The sequence below is a fragment of the Tachypleus tridentatus genome, chromosome 1, assembly GCF_004210375.1.
Source record: "Tachypleus tridentatus isolate NWPU-2018 chromosome 1, ASM421037v1, whole genome shotgun sequence".
NCBI lineage: Eukaryota > Metazoa > Arthropoda > Merostomata > Xiphosura > Limulidae > Tachypleus > Tachypleus tridentatus.
This window is the reverse complement of record NC_134825.1, coordinates 148,147,917-148,167,926: the sequence shown is the minus strand read 5'-3', so window position 1 is coordinate 148,167,926 and position 20,010 is coordinate 148,147,917. Positions and strand designations below refer to the sequence as shown.

Below are 20,010 nucleotides of genomic sequence, written 5' to 3'. Positions count from 1 at the left end.
CATTTTCCTGCTATTGCAAGTTTCAGTGGGGACATCATTTTCAAAAATTGCTGTCTAGTTGATTATGAAAATTTCAAAAATTGAATTGGTTTTTAATCTTGCCCTCTTTTAACTAGTTTCCACTGATACCAACATGGTGCATTTTTGAACACCTTTATCCATATAGAATATACCAAAACAGTCAAGAGTACACATAACTAAAATTGTAGCATGGTAATTAAAATTAGATTCTACAAAAGCAATATACTAAATAAATAAATGTTTCTAGTATATGACTTACTGACAAAGACAGTATCTGTCACAAAAAATACATATACCTTGGTAAGAAAAATGATGTCACTTTTATGTCACCATTCAGCAACCTTGAACTGTTTGTCTCTTTCAAACTGATGGTAAATTGATTTGGCAAATCATGACTGGTGTGAACAACCCACTTCAACATTATGTTATGAAAGCATTTGAAAACATGTACACCCAGAAACAAATCAAAAAAGTAATTAATACAATAACAAATGTATAGAACTACAGCCAGGAGGTTTTTTTTAAAAAACTAAACTAAGTGGGTTTTACATGATGGTGGAAGAAGGCTAGGTTTACCCCCCATAAACAAGAAGACTCTCCAGGAGATAAGGCTGAAGTGAAGCTCTTAGAACACTATATACAAGTTATTTATAGCAAAAACAGTCCAGGGTAATCTGACCCTTATAAAGCACAAAAGTATTTGCTATTACTCAAATGAAATGGTGGGCTGATTCCATAAAACCATAATAACAGATGAAGTTCATTCAAGTGAGCTAATCATGTACACTGGTGTTAATATGTATTTCACATATCAGATATGGCTGTGACTGATATGTAGTACTTCTTATACTTATAAGTTTTATGATACTGAGAAACCACTTCATCTGCCACATACAACTATTATACATAAATAAAGTTTACTTCTCTCGAGAAACACATGACAATGGTTAAAGTGAAAAACTTGTACTAAACTAAAAAAAACTGCTATAATCTTAAAGCAAATTGAAACATTAAAAGTGTAAATGTTTTTAAAATATTTTTTTTTTGTTTTATTTCATAAACTTTACATGTCCTGACTAACATCATGAATACTACATAAAATAGATTTCAACAATATGTTCAAATGTCAGTTCACTTAACTTTGCTGTCAAATACTTTTTTTATTAATGAATCACAAAGTCTTCCATAACTTTTATATATAATTTTCAGCATTTTATGTAACATTTCAATCTCACAATCCCATTGATTATTGTAACTGAAACAGACTATATTATTATCCTGTTAGCTAAAGAAAGTAGCTTTATTAGGAGATACAAGTTACCAACGTTTTTTTTTGTGGTTTTATAATTTTCTTAATTTTATTTTGTTATCACACAAGCATTAAATGTTTGTGACCATCCAACAGGTTGCTTGGTTGTTATTTTCTAACAGGTGCCATACTTACAGATATCTAATATAGTTTATTTTCTGTTTACTTGTGTTAATTTAAGGTTTTAAAATGCATTATATGTCTCATATTCAGGGATATTGTACTACATTATCAAAATGTATAATTTATAATTATCTTGTGCTTCGCAATTCCTACATCATGCTTGATATTTCTAACGTATTTTGAAATCTTTTGATAACAGAAGTGGCAGTTGGAATTACTCGTGAACTGTGATTGATTATGCAGAAAGTAAGAATGTTCAAGGAATAATTAGAAAATGAGTGGTCTCAAAGAAAGAAAGGTAACTGGTAGAGAGTTGTATGGAAGTTAATATTCACTTCTCTCAAAACAAACATTTTCAGATGGTATGTGATTCTCTTCATCTGCTTAAGAATCTAAGCCTGCATTTTGTATTTTACTAAAATACCAAGAAACCTACAATGATGTTCAAGCTTACAATTCGGATCTGGCATATACTTTAAACAATAAAGATTGTTAATTTCAAAACAGTTAGTGAGTGATGAAAATGAAGAACCATTAATCAAAATGTAAAAAATAAATGCCCACAGTAAAGCTGAAATTCCTATGCAGGCCTTTGACAAAACCTTTAAAAACTACCAAGGAATGTAGCTTAGCTATGTAATGTTGAGATTAGGCAAATCTGTTTATCTGATCTTTTACTAATTCAAGGCCCTAACATATATTTAAATATGAAAAGCTTTACAGATTCTTCTTATTGTACTTGTAATTTGAAAGAATACAGGTCAAGTTAATTTTGTGTAAAACAAGAGGGAATCATAGACAGTTAAGTATTTTAAACAGATTGTTTGTTTGTTTGTTTAGAATTAAGCACAAAGCTAAACAATGAGCTATCTGTGCTCAGCCCACCATGTACATTGAAACCTGGTTTTAAGCAATGTGAGTCTGCAGGGAGGGAGGCAATTGATAGAAAAGAAATTCCACTTATTTAAATGCAACTTGGAATAAGTATTAATATTCTTTCCATGGATAGATGAAAATTTAACATTGATATTTTATCCTCCTGAATATTTCAACAACTGGAAGTCATTTTGAATTTATTTTGGCCATATCACCTAATATAAAGATCGAATTTAAATTAAATTTCAAAACATGTCTTATCCTTGGAGTATCAAGAGTTTTTAACTCATATTAACCTACTTTTATCACTTTCAAAATAAAAGTAATATAGAGCATTATTTAATAATTTTTGCACCTATAAATGAGGCAGATTCACAGCAAATTTGAAACATAATGTACGTTTTGATGCTCTAGCTTATGATTCACATCAACAGAGCACACATCCTAGGTACAAACTGCTTATGGTTTCTAATAATAAACTAACCAAGTTCCTTGTAGTTTTTATTTTTTAAAAATTATCACAGCATTTGAATCTCCAATAAATAGTTAACTACTGTAAAGAAAGTGCAAATTTGGCATAATTCTGTGGAGTCTTATAGATTTCAAATGTCTGACTTTTATCTAATAAACAAATGTATCAGCAATTAAGCTCTCAGTTCCTAAGACATGGATCAGATAGTTTGCCATCTCTTCCATTTATTTGAAAAATATGAAGTCCAGGACTTTTCAGAACATCGGCCTTGGAATTTCTATTTAAAGACAATACTGTATACTAAATATATTTGTAACTACGCAAGTTTTGTAACAGTGGCTCAATGTTATGTCTGTGATTTTACCATACAAAAAAACTGAGTTTTGGTACTTGTGGTAAACACAGCTTTTTTTTTAACTACAAATAGACACTCAAGATAGCTATCTTTTTAATGTTTGTTTGATTCATTTTGTGTTTGTAGTGCTGCTTTGGATGTGTCTATGAACTTAACAAACAATGTTGATGTATTATGAATATTTCAAAGAGTTACGACAATGTCTCACGATACCAGTGAAAGAGACTGACTAATGAGGGCTGTAATTTTGTCGTGTAGTCATTAAAAGTGAGCTACAATAATTTAAAAAGCAATTTATATTTTTAAGTTCATATCAAAATATTATTTGAAATAATAATGACATTTTTAAAGGTTGTAGCAATGAAATAGGAAATATGGCCAGTTGTAAACAAAAAATGTTTGGCATACAGTTATGTGAAATCAAAGCATTAATGTCTTAGAGACTTCCACACATTCAATGTTTGGTAACCAGAAATAACAACTATGGGCATATAATATTCCAGAGCATCCAAAGAAGTGTTGATTTTGTATCTATGCAGACATAGATGTATTTTCTTCTACCTTCTTATTCTAATGTAGAACTTTTCATTTATTCTAAACATACACAGTTCTTGCATATCACATAGTATAGAACATTATTAACTTATTTTGTTCACCTTATAATGATGCATGTTGTGCAAGAATGTTGATAGCCAGTTTCCTTCAATTGTAGTCATGCGACATAGGGATTACAGCCTCACTACACTGAACCCAAATGGCTAGCCATGTTGGTAGTGCTAACAGCTTTGGTGTAATATGAAAGAAACTAGATGAAAAAAAGGTGTTAAGAGTCAATGATGAGGTTTAAAGAGTCCAAAAGGACAGATAGTGCAAGTCAATCCACTATGACTATCTTTGAAAGTACACTGTGAGAAAATGACCAACTGGGTAATTTTGGTGAAGAATTTGCCTGCAGAAAGTCAACCTGCTGAACAGCTTGGAGTTCATGCCAAAACAAATTTCAGGGGATTACCAAAGTTAAAGACGCCAATAGGTTATCTCAACCACCTATCTGTGGAAAATTTCCCTTGAGACAGAACAGCGAGAGATGACAAGGGAAAGAGGTCATCTAATCTGTTTACCATACGTCTTAGAAAGTAAAACCACAAGAAAGACTTGATGGATGCACAGTTTGGTGCATTTTCTTTATGTTTGTATTGGGATTTTCAAGAGATTTCACAACCAAGAATGGGGTAGTTGTTATAAGTTTTATCTTTTGTTTTAATTTAGATGTTTGATAGAAGGCACAGGATACTATGATCTGGAAAACTTATGTAATGAATATAAGGCAAGTGTGACATGAGTAATCAATGATAAATGATTTCAATTAGATCAGCACCATTCAGTTTGTAAGTTAAATAGCATACTGGCAAATACAAATTGAGTTAGTGTCAGAAGAGTTATTCAGAGTTATAGTTATGTCTATTCTGCTGTTTGGTTGTTTGACTGATTATCTGTGGAATACTACAAGTTGGATCTACATTAATATTGGAGTTCACATTAAATGTTTATTTTCAATTAGGTCTACAAATGAACATGGTTGTAGCAACTGTTTATTGAAGAAATAATTTATCCTTACATGGAACATCCTTGGCATTATGTCTATCAAATAATTCAAAGAGCCCATCCAATGATAGACCACTTTACAACAATGTGTAAATTATGTTTCTTTTTTATTAGATTTAAACTTGGTTATTTTAATCAGAGTGTTTTACTATTTATTGTAAATTCTGTTACTTATTTAATTTTTACATTCATAAACCTTAAATGTTTGCTATACTATGTAAAGTTTAATAGTTATCTACATTAAAGCTACAAATGCAAGGCAAACAGGTCAGATACCCAGGACCCCCGAGAAGTTAAAAATAAAAATGGATACATTAAAACATAAAACCAAAAACAAATCCATTTTTTAAAAATAAATAGATTAAAGCTTTTCAATCTATTAATACCAGTGTTTCTAAATCTAATGTTTTTAATTTGTGTCAGAATTGAGCCTCATAAAAAGAAATTGTTCAAGTGTGCATGATAAAAGGAAAACAAAGAAGCATATTTCTTGGCAACAGTTCTGTTACAAATGCAAATCACAGAATTTCTCAAAAATCAGAAACCAGAAGAACAATCCAAAAGCCCACATAATAATATCTAAGATTTCACATAATCAAGCCAGTTAACTCAAAATGCAGCAGAGGTAGATAGATCAAAAGCCACAGACCTGGAAGAACAAGCCTCTTAAGAGGAAGATCAAATGGATACAGAGGCACAAGTTCAGATGGATATGAATGATCCCATTGTAAACTCCTTGTCTGCTAAGTGACATTGGCACATGGCCTATTCCAGTTACTAATGAAATATGAGTACTGGACCACAAAGAGAAATGTTGTACACAAATCTGTGGAGACAATGTAGCCAGATGGCTTATAAAATCATCACAACAATAACAAACTATGTACAGTTGACATATTCCTTTGTAAGTCAGCCAATGAGGAGCAAATTGAATGTAAATAGTGATTTGTGATTGTTGTGCTATTCAGATACTACTAGTTGCCTCTACTGTTTTCAATGCAAGCTATCCAAATACAACATCAAGTTCTCTTGAAAAGGCTTAATGAGCATAAAAAGTCAGATCGTCATGCCTGTGCAGTGCTAAGCTATGCACAGCATGCCGATACTACTAGTCACTTAGATTTACCTATGAAAAAGTACACTTAGAATATTACCATCTATTAGGTAAAATTAATACAGCACCTTATCAGTGTCATGATAATACTTTCTGAACATGGTCTGGTATTTAGAGGTGATAACTAAACTGTTGGTTCTTCACATAATGATAACCATCTGGAGCTGTTACAATTTACTAAAGAATACAATAAATTTCTGGCACAGTATGTCCACATGAAATCTGACAAAGGCAGAGGAGATACAAATTATCTATCATTTGGTATTTGTAAAGAAATGATTGTAATTATTGGCTAGAAAATCTTAGAAATTTTAGCTAATCATGTGAGGGCAAAACTATTCTGTAACAGTTGACTCATCTGAAAATAATGCTCAAATAGACCAACCAACAGTCACTCAATGCTATTTGAAAAACTAAGATTCAGTTGAGCAATTCTTGCCCTTTCTAGAATCTGCACGACACAAAGGAATTGAAATAGCTAATTACAGTGCCCAACAAAGTTTTTGCTTCTTGATCACTGTTGGGTGTTCCTTATAGATTTTTGGCTGCTGATCACGAAAATCACACCCAAATCTGCCCATCACGTACTGTTTCATCAAAATCTTCAGTTTTGCTACAATGGAAAAACAATATCAGGGCAACTGAAGTCCATCAATGCTTGCTGACTACTGTTGGACACTGCAACGTGATGCACCGGACATTGAATACAAACGAAAATCAGAAGCAAAACACTTTTAATTATGTTGAACTCAATAGCATATTAGAAACATGAATGCAATTAAATATGTAATTGCCGGTAAACAGTTAACTGTCTGTTTCTCAGAGTTCCTACGTGATGAAGTAAAACCAAAACTATATTTGTGCATACTCACCAGGCACCTGTCACAATCAGCAAAAACTTTTCAAAAACATTGTTGTGAAGTGTTACTATAGTCACTATTGAAAGATATGGAAATCACTATCCTTAAATAGTCATGATGTGTAACAGATTTAATATTATATATTTATTTTAGTATCTGTTTGTTTCAGTTTAATATATATATTTACAAATGCATGTAACTTACGTTGTTAAATGATTTTTGCAGAAGTCTGGCATGTTCTCTAAATTTATCGAAGATTCTCAAGACTAAGAATAAAAATATATGTTTTACATTGTTGTCAAAAGAAATTTCTAGAATTTCACCTAAAGTTTATTAATCAACATGTCAAGGCAGTTTTTAGAATATTGTTGGTTTGCTACAGTTAGTATACCACAAACCTCAAAAGCTATAACTGTGATAAAAACTTATTAATCAAGAAACTAAAGATAGTTGACCAGGACTGTTTATAGATTTCAAACATTACAAACTATTTAACTTTAAGAAATTAACTTTTGACATTCATATTTGTATGAGTACATTAAATATTTTCATTAGAAAAACTCTTGTGAAGAATCTAGCTAATTTCCTGTCAAGAGAAGTGTACCTGTATGTCAACAAAGAATGAATTCACTTATTGAGAACCATTGATAAAAGATTCAGTTACAGACCAACTTGAATACTCAGTAATGTTTGTAAAACTTGTGTATAAATCAATATTTATAAAATCCATTATTATAAATTGTATTGTTGTTTATATGTTAAAAAATACTTATGTTAAGAAAGAAAATTGTGTGTATCAATCCTGTTGGCAAATATCATACATCTGATACACAGTCATGTGAAAAATTAGGACACCCTATGAAAGCCTGTGTATTTTTGTAACATATTTGGATATATGGATATTTAATCTCAATTTTAACAATACTGAGAAATTATAAGAATATAACCATGCAAGTAAAACTGAAGAAAAGACTTTTCAAGATCTTCTGCACATGTAATTCTGCAAAAATGCATATTCTAACTGAGGAAAAAGTTAGGACACCCTACCCCGTAATAGCTAGTGTTACCCCCTTTGGCTGAAATAACTGCAGTGAGACGCTTCTTGTAACCATCTACCAGTCTCTGACACCGGTCTGAAGAAAGTTTGCCCCACTCCTCAATGAAGAATTCTTTCAGCTGTGAGATGTTTGAGGAGTTTCTTGCATGTACAGCCTGTTTTAAGTCACCCCACAGCAACTCAATGGGATTAAGATCTGGGCTTTGACTCAGCCATTTCAGGACTCTCCATTTCTTAGTTTTCAGCCATTCCTTGGTGAATTTACTTGTATGTTTTGGGTCATTTTCGTGTTGCAGGGTCCAGTTCCGCTTCAGCTTGAATTTTCTTACAGATGGACTCACATGATCCTCAAGCACCCTTTGATACACAGTAGAATTCATGGTGGATTCTATGATTGTGAGCTGTCCAGGTCCTGCTGCAGCAGAGCAGCTCCAAACCATGACACTTCCACCTCCATGCTTCACAGTTGGTACGAGGTTCTTTTCCTGGAATGCTGTATTTGGTTTACGCCAAACACGTCCTCTGTTCTAGTGTCCAAATAACATTATTCCAGAAGTCCTGGTCTTTGTCTACATTCTCTCTGGCAAACTTCAGTCTGGTCTTGATGTTTCTCATAGAGAGCAAAGGTTTCCTCCTTGCATACCTCCCATGTAAATTAAACTTGTGCAGTCTCTTTCTAATTATAGAGGCATGCACTTTCGCATCAACAGTAGCCAGAGCCTGCTGTAGGTCCCGTAATGACATGTTAGGGTTTTTGGAGACCTCTTTTTAGCATCTTGCAGTCTGCTCTCGGGGTGAACTTGCTTGGACAACCAGACCTGGACATGTTGGCAGTTGTTTTGAAAGCTCTCCACTTGTTGACTATTTTCTGGACAGTGGAATGGCTGATTTCAAAACCTTTTGAGATCTTTTTAAATCCCTCACCAGACTCATAAGCTGCTACAATTTTCTTTCTGAAGGCCTCAGACAGCTCTTTTGCTCTCACCATGGTGCACACTCACACTTCAACAGTCAGGAGCACACCAAACTAAATGTCTAAGGTTTAAATAGGGCAAGGCTTATTCAAAATGCTGAGTAACAATCTTCTAATCATGTGCACCTGGTGTGATACACCTGTTGTAAGTTGAGCCATTTTACATGGGAATAAATTTAGGGGTGTCCTAATTTTTTCCTCAGTTAGAATATGCATTTTTGTAGAATTATATTTTACAAGAGATCTTGAAAAGTCTTTTCTTCAGTTTTAATTGTTTAGTTATATTACTTTAATCTCTCCGTATTGTTAAAATTGAGATTAAATATCCATATCTCCAACATTGTTACAAAACTACACGGGCTTTCATGGGGTGTCCTAATTTTTTCACGTGCCTGTATGTTTATATTCAATTAACTTCTAAATTAAACTTAACATTTCCAGCAATTTAAAATTGTAATACCTAACATAATAAATCAAAGATTCATCTGAGATAAATTATAATACATAACAATTATTAGTCTTAATATAATGCTAGTAACATGTCAGAACAGTATTAGGGCATGCAGAGCAGAATACTTCAGGGTAAAAAGTAACAAATGTGCAACATTTATTCTTTGTCTTGGACATTTTCTCAATTGTAGTGAAGCAGTTTCATTCTTTTATATGCTGAAGGCATTGTCTGCTTCTTTCTTTTTTTTCATCATCCATAACAAGGTTCAACAAATTTAATGATAAGTTAAAGAGCAATAAGTACATTGTTTCTATGCCAAAGAAACTCAGTGATACCTGTTTGTCTTGTTATTCAGATGCAGTCAAAAGCTATAATAATATCACAGATATACTACTTAATATTTCGGAAAACAATGATGAGAAAGCTGAAACATTTCTTATGGCACAGCCCATAGACTGTATGACCAGATGACCAGGATAGAGACAGTAACTTCTGCTGAGTTCTAGAATATCATACTAGAATACTTCAACCAAAGTAGTAAAACATTACAGTTTACAGAGCTCAGTTTGAATACTGCAGCTGGTGTATCAATATCCCTGAAAGATTTTGTCCAAGAACAGCAAAGTTGCTTCAACCATTGTCAAGAAGCTGGTATGTACCTTATGCACATGCTGCTTGAAACATGTGTATATACCTGTGCAATATGAATTTAGATCCACTTCACTATGGACATTCTTAAGAAGCTGAGGTGATACCAAAGGATATGTTCCATACAAAGGCTTTCATTCTTTACATAGACTCACTGACCATATGCCTTAAGAAATACCATGCTGCACAAATGGATAGGTCAGATCATTTTGGATTCTTTGTTGATTTGCTCTTCATGAATTAAGAATCTCTAATGGTAGCTACAACTAAACTATCAGAGTGATAAGTAGATGATTCAGATGAGAACTTCTCCTAATGATTGTTGTACTTCCAGTCTTTCTCGCTAATTTTGTTGAACAGAAAGAAAAAACAGTAGCATGGAATAATTCATATATAGTTTAATAATTGAAAACAAAACACATTGAAGCCACTTTCTCAAATACTCCAATAACACTTAAAACCTGTTTGAAGATAGAAAAACTGAACTTAAAGCTTACATTTCTTAAATGCAAGGAAATGCAATATTAAATTCACTTGATTCAAGTAACACGATGCTGTTTATCACCCTCTAAAAAAGAAACATTTTTCACAATACTCCAATTCTCTGAAACATATTTCAAGGCTTTATTAACTTATGCTGGAGTTGTGCATTTCTACATACAACCTTTTGGGCATTTCCACCTGGGAAATGTTAGCCAACAAAGCTGTCTCAGACAATTTTTTCATGACAAACTCAAACTCATATACTTGTTTAACATGTTGACTGCCATAAGGCCCACTGGAGGGTCATGAGGCACTATCAGTAATATGCCTCACAACCTTCCGGCAGTTCACAGTCTGCAATACTTAAAATATAAAGTTTCTTTGTGAACTTTGACTATAGGATACTGTGACTGATTCTTAGCACTTCAGAAATGGATTTGAATACATTATAACATTGTGATTTTTCTGTTTTCATAAAACACAATATAACTGAAAATTAAAGCAAAATCACTGGTAGACACACATTAAAAACCACTTCAAGCAGCTATCTGAACAGAGGATTGTCAGCTGTGATCATATTATAAACCTGGGTTTAGAGTACAGGTTGATATTGCAGTTGGCACCAGAATGTAGATTAATATATTGTAAGTAGCAGCCAATGTGTTAAATACTTACAAAAGTGGTTGTACCTATCTTTTCAAAAGTAAAAGAAATTGACAGAATGCTCCAAGTATTGCTTTTCCTTTTGTTTTTCAGCAGTTAACTAAACATTTCTCCTTTGCGAGTAATATGTTTAATGTACTAATTTTTATCAGCTGTAGCAAACCAAATTAGTAAAAGGTAATTAACATAATCATGATTGAATATGTTTTGTAATTTATAGAGAAATAAACAATCTTAATTTGGAATTACATAAAACAAAACAAAGATTTAATTATAAAAATTGTGAAGTTGATGTTTTTTTTCAAATTCCTACACCAGAAGAGGTAACTTTAAATTTCAGTTTGTTTTTTTTCTGAAACAAATAATGTACTATTGTTTATTTATTAATAGATTTCTTATTTAATTTACAAAAGGTAATCATTACAGTTAAGATTATTCTGTGTTTGTACAGTTGCAAGAAATTTTATTTGTAAATATGATAAGGCAAAAAAAATTAAGATCTTGAGTTGGGTACACTTTTCAGATCATAAAATACATTAATTCTATACCTTTGAATATTAAAAAAAATTGTCTACACTTTAATATTCTAAGAGCAATAGTACTGTAAATCTTACAAAGTATTTACTGTATAGTGTTAGATTTACCTACTCACAGCACATAACATTCATAATTTTCAATTTTAACCCTAACAGTTTGGATTGATCCTTCAATAATGATAAATGGAAATTCACCCACATTTAATGTTTTAAAAAACATTAACAAAAACAAAGATGCTAAATTAATTTAAGTTCTCAATAAACAAGTAAATAAAAATATTGTTGAATTAATTAAATGATATAGTATGTTGAAAGATGTTACTGTTTTTACTATGAAACTTTTTTTCAATTACCATGTTTAAGTTATAGGTGGAGGGGCTCAAACTTTATTTACATGAAGGGAGCCTCAGAGTAAAAAGAGTTTAAGGAAGGATTGCACTAGTGTGCTATTAGAGTAAGTAACACCTTTCCTTATTTAGAAAAACAATATGCAAAATAGTTTTTATTTGATATCGTAGTTCTGAGAAAATCCCTTTATGATGTATGAATAAAGTTAATATTTCCAGATAATATAACATATTAGAGGCTTTACAAAACTTATACATTTCATGTCAAAAGGTTCCTCCAACAACAAAGAAAGATGTTTTTCTTTTATACAATGTTATTTTTTAAAACCTACCTGATTCCAGTGCTTTGAGCTTTAACAGATTTTGAGAGCAAGGACAATGTATGAAGAACCTATGTAATAAGAAAATTTTTTAAATGAGAAATGAACTCAAACATTTTAAGACAAATATATTTAACTGTATAAATGAGATGGAATTGCCATCTATGAAACACACACAAATAAGAAGCAACTAAATTACTAAATTCAGTTCACTGGTTATATAATGAACATTTTCAACTCCTAAAACAGACTGACCATTTTACATTAGATTCCAGAGTATGTGGAATATTTTTCAAAATTTCCTATAAACAATATGTAGTAGATGAATCAGACCACAAAAACATTTATATAAATTTGGTGTCAGTATAAAAGATTTCATTCAATCACGGGGCCCTTCCTGATCCAAAGGGTTGATGACCATGTTTCTATTTTGTCTTCTTTTTCTGATAGCTGCACCAACTTCCTATAAACTTCCTATAAACAATATGTAGTAGATGAATCAGACCACAAAAACATTTATATAAATTTGGTGTCAGTATAAAAGATTTCATTCAATCACAGGGCCCTTCCTGATCCAAAGGGTTGATGACCATGTTTCTATTTTGTCTTCTTTTCCTGATAGCTGCACCAACTTCAAACTTTTCATCTTCAAATCATTTTCTAATATCACTGATCCAAGTAAGTTTTCCTGTCACTATCTCTTTTTCCTTAACTTTTACCAAAGAGAAACCCAATGCCAATATAGTTGTTTGTCCAGCATTAATGTTGCCTTGTTGTTCCATACCAAAGTGGAAGTTACTATCACATGTGAATTCATAATGTGAAAATACAATGTACAGGTGCAAACATTTTGAAAGCCAACTTCCAAAATTTAATCTCTCCATAACAGTGAATGTTTTTTTTTCCAGATACTTCCATAATAAATTATAATATCAAAAAGCTCACAAGTGGAAATAAACCAACAAAAAGATGTCTTTATTCACAAGTGCCAAATTGAGAAGTGATGATTGAACAATCAGAATAGAGGGGGTAAGATGTATTAGAAGGCTGTGTCCTATTGATGGAAGAATGCCACATGCTCATTTGCATGCAACTCAGCAGTATCATATGGAAACATGAATTTAGAAGAGAGCCTCCAGAATAGTGGCATGTAAAAACATTTGCACATGTAAGGCAGCACTGAATTAGGAAAGCTACATGTTATATATCATATCAGAAACAATTTTACAAAAGGTTTTTTTTTTTTCTTTTCAGTAAGTGGTATATTAAACCTCTAAGTTAGTAAAAAATTATTTGGAGAAAAAATTACTTACCCTTCCAAAATCTGTATAGTCAAACAACATATAAGGTTCAAACAAATCTGCAGTTTTCAAGTCAAATACATTTTGACATGTCTGAAGAAAAGTTCTTATGTTCTTCATACAAAGAAACTGTAAATAGTAAAGAAAAACAATATTAAACTTAATAGTTTATTTAACTCCACTGAACTGAGACATATATATATAAGATGTACTGAAGTAAAAATAAAGGGATGTACCACTCACACATATATTTATTTCATTGGTATTACAATTTTAATTCCATATTTTTATAGTGGTGGTGGTAAAATCAGAAACAACCAAACAATCATGAAACAAGCTAAATCAAGCAATTCTTAACAAATACAAATATGATACCTCGTATACAATACATAAATGTACTTGTAAACATGTCTCCAAAATGAAAGTGGCTGTTACCAGAAATGCTACTTGGTGGTGAAGTATCTCAAATATATATGAGAGTTCTCACACACACACACACACACTCAAAGTCCTATAATTAAACAATATTTTAGTTTGGATATGCAAGTGAAGTGAGTACACTGGTTCAAACCTAAAAATACAGTAATGGAAATAAATCCCTGTGCAAAAAATGCAGATAACTTGCATCTTTCTTATATTACTGCAATTGATGCATGTAAACAGTGCAGATTACTTACATTATGCAAGAAAACAACATTATTATTAAGCTTGACCCATGTTAACTAGCTCATTAAAGAGCATAGTCATCTGTTAGGAGTGTGCAAGGAATATGTTTTAGAATTTTGGTGCATTGGAAACCAAACTGATAAAACCAAAAGTGAATAGATATCAATACACTGAAAATGTCAAGGAATACTTTACACATTTGTGTTAATCAAACTTAAATGCAAGTGAGGTTGAGTTTTTGGTCTGTTTGAAATTTCATATTTTTTTTTAGATTCAAATACAGCTCAGTTACTAAGTTTTATAAATTACAGTGAAATTCTATGGTAATAATATAGTTATTAATGATTTTTTGGTTATTTCAAATGTATGTATAAATCCTGAAAAATATTCTGTTTCATATCCTCCACATACAAAATTTTAAAACAGCAGTCTATGGCAAACAGCAAACAAGTACAAAGGTTGTTATAACTTACAGATAACAGTTTACTGTACTTATTTAGTATTCTATATTTTAAGAAAAATAAATTTAAAAACTAACTGAAAATAGTATATACATATATAATTTATTATAACAAAAATGTGACTATATTTTACAAAATACTAGTCCACTAAAATACAGCTAAGACAGGTCACTTTATAAAAGTTAGTTTTACATTCTTGGATAGTCACATGAGCACACATGTGCTGCATCATTGTAACTTCTGTGATGTTAACCATCAGTGGCTAAAAGGTTAATATTATAATAATAATAAATATGTATATAAATGTATTTCATGATATTTAAGCCATTTACACTAAAATTTGTATTATAATTTGCAGTCAATCTAGAAGAAAAAAGAGCATATGTTGTGTTTATTTCTTACTTTTTTAAGATGGTTAGAGATCAGACAATTCTACCAAACAGAGAGATTCTGATTTTATAGTGAAAATAAAAAATATAAAGTTTTTTCATTAAAAACATTTGATAATTATCTGAAGGTTATAATGATTTCACATGTAAAAATGTGAAAATTTTCTCATACATAAAATTATTTTTAATCATAAAATGAAAAGTACAGTGCATATTGAATAGTCAATATTTTGAAAGAAAAATTTATGAAAATATATTTAATTTAAAAAATCTTAATAGTTAATTTTAAAACCTGATATTTTGTGTATGATAGCCTTTTAATGAATACCAATAACCTGCAAAATTTTGTAAACACATGCATACATTATCAAAACGCATAATATAAATACTCTTGTAAGTACTTTCATGGTTAAGAGATTGGTGGATTGCACCTAATTTGCAATGGAAGTACCTGGGTGCATCAAATTAGTACACCAGTCATATGATTTCTTTCATTGCATCACAAAATGAAAAACTACTGGATGAAACCATTTAAAATGTGCTATAATTTGTCTATAAATCACATCTTTTGTAGAGTATTTTATTTTAACATGTGGTATTTGTACAAATTCTCTATTACTGATTTATAAAAAAATTCTTTACAAAATATATATTTAAAAAACAATTTAAGAAGTATTTCAATTACTGTTTTACATATATTCCTATATTCTTGCAAGTCTTCCTTATAGTACCATTTCTGAAGCTGTAAAATTAACTTTAATTTGAAAATAACAAACACAGCTTACAATGTTTATAATTACTAATTTACAATAACTTTTTACCATGCCAAAATTATATACAAGTCAACTTTATTCTAATTCATCATAATTTTGTCAAGAAAAAAAATTGTACGCATTTTTATACTGGTGTTTTTTTTTGTTACTTGTTATCTGGATTAGGAGAAGATGTGGTATTGGAGAATATAGGTTTTTAAAAGGTTTTTAATAGACTTCAGAGTATTAACTACACTAAATGGACTGAAAAGTTGTTGGGTGGAAAAATATAAAAGATGTTACTAAGATAATCAAGTCAGAGCAGCCCTTTGTTGCTCATGCTGTGCTCTGACCTTTGCTTTTTCTTGCACACACATTAATGACACCAATAAGAGCATGATTATCAAATTTTAAAATTAAAGTTACCTAAAGACATTAAACTGAATATCTTTAATTGTAATGAATGAAAAGTAACAAATTAAGAGTCATAAACTAAATTGTATATTTAATATAGATGAGAAGCCTACTCGACAGCAGAATTGAAGAAAAAAAGGAATAATAGTAAATACATCAATAGTCATTAAGACAGTGCTTTTATAGGAACCACTTATAAATATGTTGATTACAAGTCAAATGAGGTAATTATTTATTTTTAGGATTGTTTTTATGTCACAACTCAGTTATAGTTACTGTTGTATACCAAATCAGATGACAAAAAATCAACCCTTGTCATAATAATACTTGAGGTTGTAAGATACAAGAACACAGACTTTCCAAAACTATCTTACACCATCCCTTTCACTACTTCCCAAAAACTTGGAGGTGTCACAACAATGTACTATATTAAATGTTGTCACTACTTAACTTTCTCACATTCCATGTTCCAAACCAGATAATTTGAACTGGAAATCTTACTTTTTGTGTTGTCTGCACATGTGCAGATAGAGACCAACTAACAAAAGCTGCATTATTTCTTCTTGCAGCCATTACAAGCATTCAAAAACAATTTAAATGTCAAAGTCAATGTCAAAATTTCATTTAAAAACAGGGTTAATAAGAAACAACAAAATATCAGACTTTTTCTGTTAAAATAAATGTTTGATGCTTCTTGTCAATAACTGCTAAATGTGTAAGATCAAGTTGCAGTTGTATTTTGCCGAGGCAGAAATTTTGTGACACAAAAGTTTTCTTGTATAACTTTTTTTTCTGTAAAATAAATTGTACAAGCCCTTCCCCACAAACACTGTTACGTTTGCTTCCGGAATGTTAACAAATTACATTGTAAGACAATTTTCTCATATTTCTATAATGTAAAACTAAAACTACTACTAAAACATAATTATGAATTATAACATTGGATTGGAAATTAAACTTTAAAAGCTAAAAGACTATTACTATCATTTGTAATACTTGATATTTGAACTGAAGTAATAAATAAGAACTATATACGGGAGATCCATAGAAATAACTTCATTAGTTGTCAACCACAAATAATTAGTTTATATGCAATGTTTACTGTAAAAGTGAATGAACAAAACTAACAATTAACGGCAGCAGGTTAATTACTGCAGGACGAGAACAGTATTGCTATAGTATTAATTACATCACCTGTGACATCTGTGGACGAAGACTTATTTCTTTTAAGTCGATACATCCTGGTTCTAACTTGTTTAAAACTTGGCACAGAAGTACGCCATCACGTAGTGTATTTGCGAGATCAATAACTTGAGCATTCTGCCATGTTACTCTGTGATCTAATGGTAATATTTGACATCGAATTAACCAATTTGCGCACTCCCTCCATAACATGTCCGCCATGTTATTTTTCGAAACTGTTTTGAGAGATGGTCGCTCACAAAAATTTACGAGCAATTAAAGCGCCATCTAACATACTCCAATGATTGTAAACGATAACAGCAGGATATATAATACATATTTACATATGTCTTGTTCGTACAACTATACTTCACTTTGAAATGAACAACTTTAAACCTAATCGTTTACACAAGAGACATTAATTTACTTCTATTTCTAAGTATGAACTCCTAAATGCGTATGATGCTCTACAAAAGTGTTTTCATTAGAAGAACTCAAACTGTTTCAATTGAACAAACAAAGGTGAAGTCCAATCTGGTATTTGATTTCCCACTTGTCACCAAGTTATACCGATTTCGAAGAATTCCAGTCCTATCAGTAAATCTGATAAGGGAAAGTCGTGAGAATAAGATCAAGTTATATTTACCAGTAGAGTACGTATTATGTTTATATATATATATATATCAATCTTTATTATTTTACTTTTATCAAATCTATAGCTACTAGTCTGGTAACTTGACTTAATGGATTCAGAAAATACTGTTGAGAAATATTTTATTTTCTCATAACTACCAAAGCTTGTTTGTTTGTTTTGAATTTTGTGCAAAACTACTTGAGGGCTATCCGCGCTAGCTGTCCCCAATTTAGCAGTGTAAGACTAGAGGGAAGGCAGCTAGTCATCACCACCCACCGCCAACTCTTGGGCTACTCTTTTACCAACGAATAGTGGGATTGACCGTAACATTATAACGCCCCCACGGCTGAAAGGGCAAGCATGTTTGGTGCGAACGGGATTCAAACCCACGCTCCTCGGATTACGAGTCGAACGCCTTAACACACTAGGCCATGCCGGTCCCGCTACCAAAGCTAAAAATCACAGTCCTTAATTTCGAAGTACTGATCAAACAGAAGGTAATCAGTCAGCAACATTCTCTTACCCATTATTTACAAAAAGGGTTTAACTGCACTCTTAGAAATGCACCTACAGATTATAGTGGAGAGAATATTTAATGACATAGCATGGATTTGAGACTGTCTCGCTAATTCCTAAATCTGAAAGGTGCAAAACATTTTACAGAAATTAATATAAATATAAAACTAGATGTATTTGCGCTGTGTCCTGAAAATGTTCTCTTTCAATAGTAAATAGAACAAATTTTAAAGGTAATAAATATTTTTATATCTTGCTTTTGAAGTTCATATGTTACGCTTTGTTGTAGCTTACAGTGTGCATGATTCTTCACGAAATTAACAGCATGCGCACATTTTACTAATGCCACGACGATATGAATTGCAACGTTAAGATTCACTATGTGACATAATTTTAATATCTATTAAATGACTGATAGACAACACACTAATAATGCGAGTGGTTAAAACAAGTGACCCGTCCATACAGCTTTTGGCTACCATTCAAGAAAATTAATATATAATATAGACAAATTACTAGCTTTGAAACTTAATATCATTAACGTATCTATGATTTTTATAAATCTAAAAGTGTTGAGTTTGACTTTATTACGAAATTTTAAACTACTTTTCTGATCTATGTATTACCATGTTGTATAAATATGTTTACACTAGCTCGTGAAGTGTAATGCATTAGATTCTTTTTATGATATCATTAACGTATCTATGATTTTTATAAATCTAAAAGTGTTGAGTTTGACTTTATTACGAAATTTTAAACTACTTTTCTGATCTATGTATTACCATGTTGTATAAATATGTTTACACTAGCTCGTGAAGTGTAATGCATTAGATTCTTTTTATGATACATCAAGCTCCAGGATAGAACATGCATACAAATATGTAATCATACCTGGCTGCTGTTACATTTGTTGTATACCAACTGGCATGATAAGCTTTGTTGTTAGCGAAATACTTCATCGCTATTGGATATGGCATTTTTGGTATAATTGACATTTTGTAACTTTTTCTCTTTGCTTCTACCCATGGATTTTTATAATCATAACAACGAAACATCAAAAGCATAATTATAGTAGCTAGAAGGAAAATACTGTTCTTTACTTGCTTTAATCGATTCTTAGAAAATGATATGATACCGTAAAGCACAGTGTTGTTTTTGAGATTGCTTTGCGTTTGTTTTCTGTTGTTTTTTTTTGTAGAATTTCATGCATAGCTATTTGAGGTATATCTTCGTTAGCTATCACTATTTTTGAAGTAGTAAGGTTAGACAGATACTAAAACCTACTACCCCCCAACCCATGGTTTACTCTAATCGAATAATGGTAGATGATGTCATCCATGGCCCTAAAGAGTAGACTGCGATTTTTTACGACAACGATCCGCGAACCTTTGAATCTCAGATGTATAATTTTGCACAATAACCACTTTGTCAATCTCAGTCATTTGGAAATTACACAAAACTAGAAAGTGTTTTATTTGTTTG

At 31.3% G+C, this 20,010-nt stretch overlaps 1 protein-coding gene across 6 annotated transcripts in view; it reads right to left on the bottom strand.

The window, feature by feature from the left end:
* LOC143226659 (protein vav-like) overlaps positions 1-17,735 on the bottom strand; it is a 98,668-nt gene extending 80,933 nt beyond the window's left edge. For 4 of the 6 annotated variants that reach the window (XM_076457925.1, XM_076457917.1, XM_076457946.1 and 1 more), the window contains exons 1-3: positions 17,391-17,734; positions 13,527-13,643; positions 12,226-12,284 (exon numbers count right to left, since the gene is read on the bottom strand). In XM_076457925.1, coding sequence (XP_076314040.1) covers positions 12,226-12,284; positions 13,527-13,643; positions 17,391-17,600 — 386 coding nt within the window. In that variant the 5' untranslated portion in view covers positions 17,601-17,734. Of the gene's footprint in view, positions 1-12,225; positions 12,285-13,526; positions 13,644-17,390 lie in introns of all 6 variants that reach the window. The other 2 variants (XM_076457908.1, XM_076457898.1) reach the window with 1 other exon arrangement.
* Between the last annotated feature and the right edge of the window lie 2,275 nt (positions 17,736-20,010).